Raw genomic sequence first — 13909 nt, 5'->3', positions numbered from 1 at the left:
TCGTCATCAGAAAGTGTGTCCAGCATCTCGATGACAGAGGTTTTCATTAGCTTCAGGGTCAGTCCACTGACACTACCGCTCCTACAAACACACAAATACATCACACACACTGAACATTACAACATTTATCTAACAAACCAGTCATGTCTCAAAACAGCACTGCACAGCAACACAAGCCCATAACTGCCGTTGCCAAGCAGAACCTGTTGCTAAGTGTCTCCCTCATCCCCATCCATCAAAAGTAAATTGTAGACGGCATGTTAAAAAGCACCATCTTCACAGACAGAACGGAGACAGTCGATCTTCAAAAACAAAGTACATTTGAATTCTATGCTGCAAATTGGATTTATTAATAGCCTACAGCAGCTATTGAAAAAGCAATCACAGAGCACGAGTTCATGTGTAATTTGGCTTCCAGAGTTAGAAGGTTTAATAAATAAAGCCGAGCACATTGGGAAAAAAAACCCTGGTGACAGCACTATTGTCTCATGCTTCCAGTCGTCACAATGAGATTAGTCTAAGATTGTCAGAAACATTCAGCGCGATGGTGCTTTTGATTGGCATGAGATTGCCTTGGCAAAGCGACAGCTGCCATTGGTGTATTTTTTAATTAGACATCGGTATCTATTTAAGGTTATGGAGGATTGCCAGCCAGTGACAATTAACCTCCATTAAGCAGTTTTTCTAGAGAGGTTTACTTAAGAAAATTAATGATTTTTTGACGATTATGCACATAATGGCTGTATGATTGAGTCAATCACTTATTTGTTAAACTATGCAGCATTGTTACCAATGACTCTAAATGCCTAACACTTAAGGTTTGATAAATAAAAGATTTCAAAAGAAGGTCTCGATGATTCACTAAACGTAGCATTTAACAACAAAATGATCATGCATTTAATTATAGCTAAAACGACAATTCTATGAACTCAAAAAAATGCAATGCATAACTTTCAATAAATTCATCTGTAAACATATCTGTTTATGTATGATGCGAAAGTGTTTTTTTAGATTATGCATTTTAGAGGTCAGATAAGATCAGAGTCGCAGGATGTTTTAAATTCTCCACCAGCAGCTCAGATATCGGCAACAGTAATGCCATTTTTCATTGCATATAACCTCTAAGTCATATTTCAGGAACACGGAAGCATTTTGATGTTGAGGCACAAGGTTAATAAGATGGAATAATGTTCTTTTCAGCCGACAGGTGGCAGTAGAGCACCACACTGCTGTTATGGCATCATAAACAACACATTTATCAACACAGATGACCGTTTGTTAATGCAGTGCATATGAGACACACAGAGAGACAGATGGAGAGTGTGTTCGAGAGGATACTTACACGTCCACGAGGATGACCATGTCCTTGGGAGAAGAAGCTCCTTGAATGTACCTAGTAAAAGTATAAAACAAGACTAGTCAGTGCTGATATTAAAGAGTTGAGATTTAAAATGCTAAATAAAACATAAGCCGTAAGAGGCTGTGAGTTACAGTGATTTTACCATGATTAAAGGCACAATATGAAGTCTTACCAATGGTTTTACCAGACTCAGCTGACTAGTTGCTTTTACAAAATAGCATTAATAAAGTAATTTAGTTTATATACAGGCAACCAACAGCAACTATGAAGCCTACACTCTAAAAAATGCTGGGTTAAATATAACCCAGCGGTTGGGTTGTTTTGACCCAGCAGTTGGGTTGTTGTCAAAACAACCCAACCGCTGGGTCAAAACAACCCAATAGCTGGGTTTGTCCCTTTTTAACCCAGCGCTGGGTTATATTTAACCTAGCATTTTTTAGAGTGTACTGTATCATATTTGATATATGAATTTCTAAGGCATCTAAATGATCAGCATGATCAAAATTTTGCTGGAAAACCTGTCGTACACAATCTAATACATGCCTTCTGTCATCTGATTTATAGTTTACACTATTTAACAAGCAAAAGGCCTTTTAGTGTAATTGTACTAACATTCACCTGTAGCTCCACCTTGCTGTGAAATCTCCACTGATTTTATAAAGTAACCGTAAGAATAACTTTTCTTTTGTTTGTAATATTTCAAGATGAACATTTACTGGACTGAAGCAACTTAGGTTTGCTTGATTATTCATACATCATTTTTTGAAAAATCATTTTCAAATGCGAGTATCAAATATGATCATCAGGCTTTTGAGGGACATTTATTTGATCATCTCTCAATCATCATTATATTACATTGCATTATATGTTTTAAAACCACAGAGCTTTGATCATAAAGCTAAGCATTTAAATATCATCTTTCTGCAATAATAGACATATTATTGGGAGATATACAGTGACAACTGATATTAATATGCATTTAATGTAAGTGTCTGCTATACAGGTATAAAGAACTAATTGATTTACATTACAATCAGAATTTCATCTTTCTTTTTGGCCATATAAACATCAGCATTTTGCCAAATTGCATATTTTAGCTCAATTTGTGGATTTTTGTGGGTATTCTCCAGTACCATACTATATGAGACATAAAAGCCTTATGTATCACACACATGTGCAAACTTTTTATTGTAGATTTTCTTTTATATTGTGACTTCATATTCAATAAACTGACTATTATTTAAAGTTTTATAAAAATAGTTCACCAAGCACAGGTCCTTTTTTCCAGCTCACTCTCGCCAATCGTGCTCCTTTGACTTGTCTTGAATTTGCGCTAAGCTAACCTCAAAGTCTGAGAAGCACAGCGTCAGGTGAAACGTCAAACCGGACGGCCGTTTCTTCTCCGGCTGACTCATCGGCCCGCTGACAAACGCATTATGCAGTCCGCCCGTCTCTCTGCATCTTTGTGCAAGCGCTAGCAGATCGTGCGGCGAGGAGAGATGCTTTGTCTCAAGCCATTTTTAGCACGGTGCTCAATCTGAGCACAGAAAGACAATGAGCGATGCGTGGCACTTTTGTGTCAGCGACAACAAAATAAATAAATAAACGGCCTAACGCCGCATCTGTCCACCGCTGATAGAGGCTGACATATAGAAAACACTAGTGCAGCCATTTTCACTTTTCCCCGTGCAATTAAAAAGGCATTACACCTGACAATCAGAGCAAGAGATTGATGCACGTTGTCAAGCTGTTGTCTTCAGAAGACTTGGAAAAGCACTTCTGCTTTCGTGCAGACAGGTAGTTAGCACTTTGTGCTCGCAGGAGCAGACCGATCGTCGAGGGTCTCTTCTACCGCAGTAATCAGGCTGAAGAGGCGACGTGAGAAGTGGTGCCAGGTGCCCGCGGCTCGTTGAGGAAGGGTTTTGAAGCATGGCTAAGCTCTGGAAAAATGGAAAAACCCTGGCGAGCTACGAATGCCAACTAGCGCACTCCACTGCAAACCTGTACGCTGACCTCTGACCCTCATTTTGGAGGCCAATCCAGTCTTAACGCCACTGGAGAGTGCTAGACATGGAAGGAGGACTATTACAGTTGGCTGAAAGGACAAACACAGCTGAAAGACTGTTTAAAGCTAACAATAACAATGCTCAGGCATGAGTACAAAGCTTTTGGCACTAGAAGTGGGTGAAATTAATTTAGTTCTTGATAATTGAAGATGCTACCCAAAAGGTCAGAGCTTCTCCATGAGCGCTGGCTATAAAAAAAATTTTTTTTTTTGAAGCACGGTGGTTCAAACTTTATCGGTTTAATTACAAAAGTCTTTCATTTGAATAAGTATAATGTGAGCGAGAAAATGGAGACTATGCTTCTGATACACCAATACTGTATGTATGTGAACCCCTATTACTAGTTTATGTTACAAAAATTGTCCATTCAAATCATTTTACTATCTTAAAGTAGTGAATACTAACTCATCTGTGTAGTGGTACAAAAAGTTTGAGCTTTAAAAGAATAGTTTACCCAAAAATTACCCATTTACTCTCCCTAATGTCACTTCAAACCTGCATGACTTTCTTTCTTTTAGAAGAATATATGGAGAATATGTTTTAAAAGATGTTTTTTTTTTGTCTATACAATGAATGTTATTTGGACCCCAGTACTAAAATATTTGAATTTTTGGGGTCAACTATACCTTTAAATTTGGGGACAATAAGATTTTTTAAAAATGTTTTTGAAATATCTTACGCTCACTAAGGATGCATTTATGTGATCAGAAATACAGGAAAAACAGCAATAATTTAAAACGTTTTCTATATGAATATTTTTACAAATGTAATTTATACCTGTGATAAAATCTGAATTTTCAGCATCATTACTCCAGTCTTCAGTGTCACATGATCCTTCAGAAATCATTCTAATATGCTGATTTGCTGCTCAGGAAACATTTCTTGTTATTTTTTGAAAAACAGTTGAGCTCCTGGAAATCATGATACATTTTCTTCAGGATTCTTTGACAAACAGAAAGTAAAAAAAAAAAACAGCATTTATTTAAAATAGAAATCTTTTACTGAGTTAATGGTAGTGTATGCATTATATATAAGGACCTGGCATAATGGCTTATTCTACTATTATGACTCATGTACGGCGATTTTCAATATTTTTGAAGCATAAAGCTCCCGTCCTTATTCATTACAATTGCATATCCAACCTCGACCGGTATAATTCTTTAAAATCTGTCCTTTTGTGCTTCATGGTCAAATGTCACACAGGTTTGGAGTGATATAAGAGTGCAGTTTAATTACTTAATTAAATTACACTACGAGTATCTTATAGCTTGGCCAGCTACAGTTTCAAATTAGCATGCTAACATCAGCGCTCTCAAACAGCAAAGCACACAATATGACATCAAAATTAATTTCTGCTCCATCGCTGCGAGAAACAGAGGTACACTAGATTTCTCCATATTTAAAATTAATTTCTCAGCTCTGTTTGCTTTTATGCAATCAATCCACAGCGCGCTGGATTCAGTTTGTGCCGTGTTTGCTCATGTTCTCACTTCTAATAATGCCGCCCTGTGTCAAACAAACACATTTCCATGAATACAGTTTCAGTAAACACAGGAGGCATAATTGGAGGTGGAGAGGAGCGCCTTACGAGCAACGATAAAACTCCAATAAAAAACATAATGAAATTTTCCAAGCCTAAAAGACGCACATGCCTCATAAATATGATGAAAAATCAATGGACTAAATGAAGGAAATGAGTTTGCTTAGGATTTAATGTGTGGACTCTAAAAAATAAAGGCCTGTTCAATAAGTGTAAATGTTCGGTATGAAAAACATGGCTAGATACATTTGTTAATGTGTTTAGATTATTAATAAACTGTGTGTTTGTGTGTGTGTATATGTATGTATGTATGTATATATATATGTGTGTGTGTGTGTGTGTGTGTGTGTGTGCGCGCGTTTATACAGTGATCATATATATATGAAAAACACAAAAACATGAAATGAAAACACAAATATTTCATATAAAATGTTTTATTTAAATATAATTTCTATATATAATCTATATATAATTTGTATTTATTTATTATATCACATTTATTAATAATATTAAACTAAATAGATCAGGATTTGTGTCCAATTAATGTGATAATAAATGAATAAATATTTTTTGTCAAGTAATTGTAGTTGTATAGTATAAGCTATGCCATAAGTCTGAATGCACCATAAAATCAACATAAAATGGATAAAAATCTTTTTTAAAAAACCAGTCTTATTTGGAAAAAGGTTGCATAATAAAGAATGAAATGTATTGTTGACTTTAAGAGAAACACTGACGAAACCCTGACAATCTCTTTGGTTGGACAGTAAAAGGTAAGATGAACTCATGCTAACATATCTAGGAGTCAATTAAAGGTGGGCATCAGATCGGAGCGTGTCACTATCATTCACCATCACTCTATAGACTCTTTAGTTTCTTTTGGCAATGGTATTTTTCACACTCCAGTCTATATTCATCTCCGCTCTGTGACACTGACGTTCCCGATCTGTGCTCGGCTCACTGTACCATCCGTGGATCAGCCTGATGGATCCAGATGTGCAGTTTCTGCATGGATTACACTCCATAATTACCCCTCCACCGAGGCCCAGCGATGCCATTCCTTCCCAGTCATTACCCACACTCCCCAGCGCCCCGGCCAGGTGACATGCAGATGGGCCATAACAAACCAGGACCCCCATCCACCCGCTTACTCACTAAACACACACGCTCAAGAAACCTCAGCAGCACAGTCTGCTGCGGCACCACCAAACCTTTGGACACACCTACTCAATCTTCATTATTCGGAAATATAAATAATGAAGCCATATCAGCTATGAAAAACACGATGGAGTATGAGAATTAGTGACCAAACTCTCTTACATTTGACTTTTTCCTCTAGATTCCAGCTCTGCTTCATGAGGTGCATAACGTGATGCTTTTCCTTCACTAAAAATACAATTCATATTAAAATTCAATTTACATTTATGTACAAAACCTTTAAGCAAGTGGCTTTAGAATTTGAAGGTTTAAAAATGTAATGCAAAAGTCAAGTGTGCCCATATTTTGGACTGGTAGTATAAAGATAACCTGAATCTAAAATAAACTTGCAAATGGCAAGTGATTTGTTATTTACATTTTTACATTTAGCAGGTGCTTTTATTCAAATGAAGAACATCACAAACAATTTCTCTTAAGAGCCAACAATATTCGTAGTACACAATGCCATGTTTAAAGTATAAACTAGATTAATACACAAGCTAGAGCAGAAGAGACATGCAGAAAAGACGAGAGAAAAATAAAAAAGAAAGATGTTTAAAAATATAAAAGAAATCATAATAAATGCTCGTACTTCATACGAACAAATTAATATTTAAAATATTACATTAATTTCAATAAAATAAAAGAATATTAGTATTTAACCAATTAAAATATCTTTATTTAAAAATTGAGTATTTTTATGTTTGTCAAGGTATATATTTGATCAATAGGTGCATTCTTTGGGAACTGAATTCACATTGAAATTGTTCCTGCCATGCTCTAGCATATGGAACGATATTCCGGACAATTTTCAAATAGAATAGCAAATTGTATTTTCAATTGCGTTTTCCATATGTGGACGCATAAATTGTGACATAATCCAAATGCAATTGCAAATCCTGCATTACCGTTTGCATTTTCGCTTTCGCGAACGCACAGTGACTGCCAAATTTCAAATGAAAAAGCAAAGTCCATTTGCAGCTGTATTTCCCATGTCTTAGGAGTTATGAGCCTGTCATATTTAAATAGCAATATTAATTACCACGTCTGCTTTTTCACTCTCGCTGCGTCGCGCATGTAACCTGCCAAAACTCAAATGGAATCGCAATTCCTTTTGCATTTGAATTTCCGATGTCTACATGGAAAGCTGCCAATCATTGTCAGGGGCGGGACTATACTAGGGGGCGTGTTTGTATTGGGAGGTGACGTCACTCACAGACGACCGTGCCGAATGCTCTGATCAATGGTGGTAATCGGTAAAGGCTCCGCTAAAGGCAGCTACCAATCAGTTTCGTACCTGTGTGAACGAATAGACAGTGCAACCTTCTTGGCACAATACATAATTCTGTCTTTTTTACCCCAAATGTAGCGATTATCCCCTGCTAACGGGATAAATGTTGCAAGACAGAACCAATCAATCACAGAGAACATTCACTCACTGCTGACAGTGCATTCAGGCAGAGCTGCGTTTCCCAAAAGTATCATAAAAGCATTAAAGCTTTTGGGAATGGCAGCCCTGAGCAATGCTTATCAGAGGACAGAAGGAGAGTTACATGGGAAATACAGTTGCAAATGGACTTTGCTTTTTCATTTGAAATTTGGCAGTCACTGTGCGTTCGCGAAAGCGAAAATGCAAACGGTAATGCAGGATTTGCAATTGCATTTGGATTATGTCACAATTTATGCGTCCACATATTGAAAACGCAACTGAAAATACAATTTGCTATTCTATTTGAAAATTGTCCGGAATATCGTTCCATACTAGCAGTTCAGCTACAGGAATATATAAATACATTTTGTATTCTCTTGCATTATTTAGCTGCGTTTCCTTTCTTTCCACATTAGCCGGCCTTTCTGTGAAATGCCACCTGCCACACAACAGTTGAGGTCACTCACAGTGATTCTGTTTCTCATGTTTGTTGTGGTGGCTTAACAGCAGGAATGCATCACAACTTAGAGTTTAAAACAACACAGCAGGCCAAAATATCATTCTTCAACTGCAATTCAAAACATGCTGATGTTAAGAATGAAAAACTGCATACTCTTATTATTTTTAAATAAAACAGTATATAAACATTTTAAATCTATATTTGAAATATTAATATATTATAATTATAACATAGAATTTATAAACCATTTTTTTATATAATATTATTTTATTTTACATATAATATATAATTTAAAAAATAGCATGTTTTCCTTTTAATATTTTTTAAATGAAATATTATGTGAGAATTTTAAATAAATATTTGAAATATTGAATATACTATAATATATGATTTTATAAAACATTTTTATAATATTATTTTTGTAATGTATGTATTTTATTATTATCATTTGATATTTATTAAATAAATAAATATCAAATAATAATAATTTATTTAATACTAGATAGTATTAATCTGTTATTTTTTACCATTTAAATCAAAATTTCTTAAAAAAACGAAAAAACAATTCCACTTTCACCAGTCTTGCAAAGCAAAAGCAAACACATTAAAATGTAGTATTATATATTGAACATTTTTCCAGGTAATAGGAACCTCTGCATACTTTGAACACTATTTCATTTAATTTCTTTGATTTGATTTTATGTATAAGTTAATTTTTCAAAATAGCAAGTAAAATCCAGTTATCATCTCAGCAATAATTTATTAATTTGTTATTTTGCTATTTTAAAATGTACTTTAACAAATATCTGATCAAACTGTTGAAAAAAAGGAGTTGGAAAAAATGGTCAAGATGAATGCATTGCATTGTGAGAAACAACCAAATCGAGCAAAATGTTCCATTACATATTGCACATTTTTCTAAGTATTAGGAAATTTGCATACTATGAACCATACTGTATACCGCAAAAATAGTATGCGTAGTATACTATGTGTATTCCATGCACAGTCCAATTCAAAAAGCATTTCCTGAAAGTTACAGGCCAAAGCCAAAATTTCACTTGCATTTGACAAGTGTTAATTTCAGAGAGCATGGAAAAGACGACACTGTACTACGCGCATGACGTGATTTCAAAATAAAGTAGCAGGAGAAACCCAGAAAACGACAAGCATTCACTGTAATACTGTAGACTTCAGCATCACCGTGCACAGTAAACAGGTTAACCCAGCAAAACGCCTCTACAGGAGAGACAACCTGGCCGTGTATGAAAGCACGAAGGCTGGAGGGGCTGAAAAACCTCATCACAAAAACGTCCCATTTCCAAGCGCCAACAGAAAAAACATTTCCCGGGAAGGTGCTGGAAAAGTAAAAGCACGGATTGACATTGTAATGTGCCTCGTGCCGCTTTGATTGTGTTGCGTTCCCTCAATAGGAGAAAGACATTGGAATTCATGAGGTACTTTTATCACGGTGCAGCGCGGGTAAAAATCAATGCATTACCTCGAGAGTGAGCACGTTTATGCTCTCTGACCTTGCCTGTCTGTCTCTCCCTGTCTCGCTCTCCTATTCCTGTCTCTCATGCTCTCACATTAAAAATGAGTCAATTATAGGCACTTATCAGGGCTGAAATGATATGGTTGACTTACACATGTGTGCGGCTGCTGGTTTCTGCAGGTGTGATGCAGCTCGTGATGGGGTTTATTGAAGTATACTGACTTCACTTCCCTTTAAATGCGTGTGTGTTGAAGGATTTGTGTGTGTGTGTGTGTGTGTGTGTGTGTGTGCGCACTGATGGGATTATTATTTTATGGGCCGCTGCTCTCTCGGCTCTCCTCTGGATGTGTTCTTCAATAGATTGAATTAAGATTAAAACACTGAGGCCTGTGAAGCAGGTGAGCTGTGGGAAAGAGATGTTGTTGTGTGTTTATTCCGCTTTTTATTTGCTTGATTATGATGGCAAGATCAGCGGATCTGTATGGATGGATGACCATTCAGTTTGTCCTTTTAGGCTTTTATAGAGATTAAACTAGCAGGGAAACATAAAACGTTTCATGAATTCAAAACAGAACCTCTTCAAATCTTATTTTGATCATTATTATTTTGAGTCTTAGTGATGTTAGGATCTTAATGCTGATCTTACTTATAGGCGATACACTAAAAATAAAAGTACCAACTATTGTACTATGATGGTTGTTTGGACATGTACCGTGGTAATTTTACAATATTCATTAAAGTGCCTTGAAAAACCATGTAAAAAAGTACTGTGGCAGTAATATAGTACTTCATATAATACAGATGGTAATACTATGGTACTTTGAAAAATATTACTGCTGAAAATTATGTAACATGCTATTTACGTGGTACTAAATACCACTTTTTGGTAGTAATAGGATGGTACTTTGAAACAGACCATGGTAATCAAATTCACTTACCATATCCAAGAATACCATGGTATTTTTTGAAAGTATTCCCTTACAAAAAAGTACTGTGGCAGTATCATGATGCAATGATGGTATCAAAAGGTAATACTATAGTAGTTTTAAAATATACCGTTGGGCTTAAATTTATTTACTATGGCATTTTAAAAACTACCAAAAATATGAACATGTTTTTTGAATATTTTACTATGGTACTATCATAGGCTTCTTTACATGTACCATGGCAATTTTGCAGAATTCATTGATGTACCTTGGAATATCATGTAAAAAATTACTGCTGCAGCACTATGGTACAGTACATAGAGAGTAATATTATGGTGCTTTGAAAAATACCATGGTGCTGAAATTCATGTAACAGGGTATTTACATGTGCAAAAGAACATGGCAGATGGTAAAAACAGCACTTCTGCTGGTAATATTACAGCACATTGAAATATACCACTGTAATGAAATTCACTTACCAGGGTACGTCCAGGAATACCACGGTACTATCATGGCACTTTTTTGTAAGTGTTCATTTCCAAAAAATGGACTCTGGCAGGACCATGGTACAATACTGGTATCAGATGGTAATACTATGGTACTTTAAAATATATGGGACTGAAATATGCATCGGATCCCTCTTTCAGTATCTGGATTTTATCACTCGACTGCAAATATTAATGCAAATTAGCATTTGCACTGACAGTTTCACCATCAGTGTTTAATTTGACTGGAGAGCAGAAACAGGGCTGACAGGCCTCCATCTAGTTTGGCCGTCTCTTCATGGCGTTTGAGCAGCTGCTATAATATTTACTTAGGAGCCAGATTGACTTTTCTCAGAAATCAATAAGTGCTTTGACTGTGCTGAATATCTGCTACGCTGGGCTGAACCTGCATGGTAATGGCTTCTCTGTAACGCTCCAATAACAAAACATACACCTCTCTCTGTTTCTCCTTCAAACTCTTCCAATCAATCCTCGTGCCTTTAGCCATCGCTCACGCTCTCTCCTCCAAATCTTCACCTTCTCCCGCCGTCCTTCGCTAACGTGTGTATACATACGTTATAATAGAGGTGTGTTAATAATTCATGTCAGAGCAATTGGAGACAATTAAGTGATTGACTGGGTCATTTATTTTCCAGTCAGAGTCAGAGTTGATGTAGAGAGTGTCAGAGTGCCGATCACCTCCACCAAACATCTCTTCAAAAGCTCAACTGTTTCTCATAGACACCAATGAGATTAAATAAAGAACAGATGGAGACTTTTTCGTAAGTGTCCTGATTTTTCTCCTTAAAGGAATAGATAGGGACCTAAAAATGAAAAATCTGTCATCATTTACTGACCCTCATGTTGCTCCAAATCTAGATGAATGTCTTTCTTTTGTTGAACACGAAAGAAGATATTTTGAAGAATGTTGTAATCAAACAGTTGCTGGTAGCCATTGACTTCCACAGTATGGAAAAAATACTCTGGAAATGAATGGGGACCAGAAACTGTTTGTTTACCAACATTCTTCAAAACATCATCTTTTGTACAACTCGAGTGTAAAAAAAAAAAATGACGGCAGGTTGTTCATTTTTGAGTGAACTATCCCTTTAAAAAAGGCAATAAATGTCACACTTGTCTTTCCTTTAACTTTAGAAATGATCTAAACAATGCCTCTGTTGTCTACAATTAAAAGTTAGTGATATCTATGAATACTGAGAAATAATTCTTCATTCAGCTCTTTTGATGTTTTATGTTTTATATATTATGTCCATTTGTTTACATTTCTAAAGTTCAAATAAATATATAAAATATTCCCTTACACATTATGAAAGTAATAAGTTTTAAAATGCTAAAATGTTTAAAATGTTATATAATGTTAAAAATGACTTAATTGTGCATTCATTTGTACATTATATAAAGTACTGTATGTATCCTGGAAAATACTTGTTTTTAAACACTAGGTAAAAATATGTTTTCACCAGTTATTAAATTGTTAAACAGTTCAAATAACTATAAAATATAAAATATTGCCTTAAACTACTTAAATACTACCTTTAAAAAAATGTTTTAAAATAATATGTTTCAAAATTGTAAAAAAAACAAACAAAAAAAAAGTTTAAAAATATGTAAAAACTATTTAACTGTGCATTTAATTGCCCATTAATTATGAAATATTTTAAATATATTTTTTTCATCAGTTTAAAAATATTTTTCACCAGTTTACATACCAGCTTAACATGTAAAATATTAAATATTGCCTTAAAATAATAAAAAAAAATACATACACATGTGTATATATATATATATATATATATATATATATATCTGGCAATTGCACATCTAGACAGACAGACAGATAGATTATTATATTTATTATATTCACAGCTTAAAATCATTTGAGTTCTCACAAATAACTACATTTATAATTAAAATGGAAGTGTTCAAGAAAAAGGCCTTTATATGTAAACCTGTGTAATAGTTGCTAATAGATGCTTAACAGTGACTTTACATCACAGCTATCACTATATTATCTTTAGCTTGACCGTGATGCTATATTAACCAATCAGCATCCAGCACCAGACCTATCCATTTTGTAAAGGCACAGTATATTAAAAGTTTCCTCCAAACTCCTGCTCTGGCGTCTTTGAGACATTAGCTGAGCTAAGCAGCAGGCTGTTATTTGAGTGGTCAAGCCGTGCAAAGAGTGTAATACACAATGACAGCGTGTTGACCATAATCATGCAAACTTGACCTGACACATCCCGACTCCCCCTGCTGCCACGGCCTGCCAATCAGCAGAGCGGAGCGCAGGTTGCCAAGCAACAGTCTGAGAAACAGCTCCGGCGCCGTGTGTGGGGGTTAAAGAGCAGCGGGCAGACGGCTACTGTGACACATGCATAGACGCCAGTGCTGCTGCTACAAATGTGTCTGAAGCTAAAATCTGTAATAACTGCAAAGAGACATTCAGCATTCACACTCAGAGTAATTGTCCTCTGCCATCTTTGCTCACCTGCTCCAATTTATTTGGAGTGAATCACCGGAGCTCTAAATGCCATGTGACTAATCTTCCTAGAGGCACAGGAAATGACATCTTTTAAGAGCCATGCAAAATAAATGTCATTAGTAAAAAAAGTGTACTATAAAATAATGAAACATCAAGCTTTTAGAGAATAGGTGCAACAGCAATATTACAAAATACATCTATGTTTAGTAAATAATAAACTTATTTAAATGAAAGGATACAGGCTACAGCGCGCGCCGGCGCCCTTGTGCATGCAATTGAAGAGCACAAGCTGTGAGCACAGTACCGTTTCCGCGCTCGCTTGACTCGCGTCTGGCGCTGAAGTGAAGAGGAGCGCGCGTCGGAAATGTCTCCCGTTCTCAGTCATTCTGCGACTGAATAAATGCACTTCTTGTCAAGAGAAAAAGTGACAGAAGCAGCAGTTGTGAGG

General features: G+C 35.7%; 1 protein-coding gene across 1 annotated transcript in view; it reads right to left on the bottom strand.

Moving 5' to 3' along the window:
- Positions 1-13909, bottom strand: part of LOC107666002 (voltage-dependent calcium channel subunit alpha-2/delta-2-like) — a 256052-nt gene that overhangs the window by 62548 nt on the left and 179595 nt on the right. The window contains exon 9 of the mRNA XM_016457092.1: positions 1343-1393. Within this exon, the coding sequence (XP_016312578.1) occupies positions 1343-1393 (51 nt within the window). The remainder of the gene's footprint in view (positions 1-1342; positions 1394-13909) is intronic.

The sequence above is a fragment of the Sinocyclocheilus anshuiensis genome, unplaced genomic scaffold (assembly GCF_001515605.1).
Source record: "Sinocyclocheilus anshuiensis isolate Anshui unplaced genomic scaffold, SAMN03320099.WGS_v1.1 scaffold447, whole genome shotgun sequence".
NCBI lineage: Eukaryota > Metazoa > Chordata > Actinopteri > Cypriniformes > Cyprinidae > Sinocyclocheilus > Sinocyclocheilus anshuiensis.
This window is presented reverse-complemented; position numbering and strand designations above follow the sequence as displayed.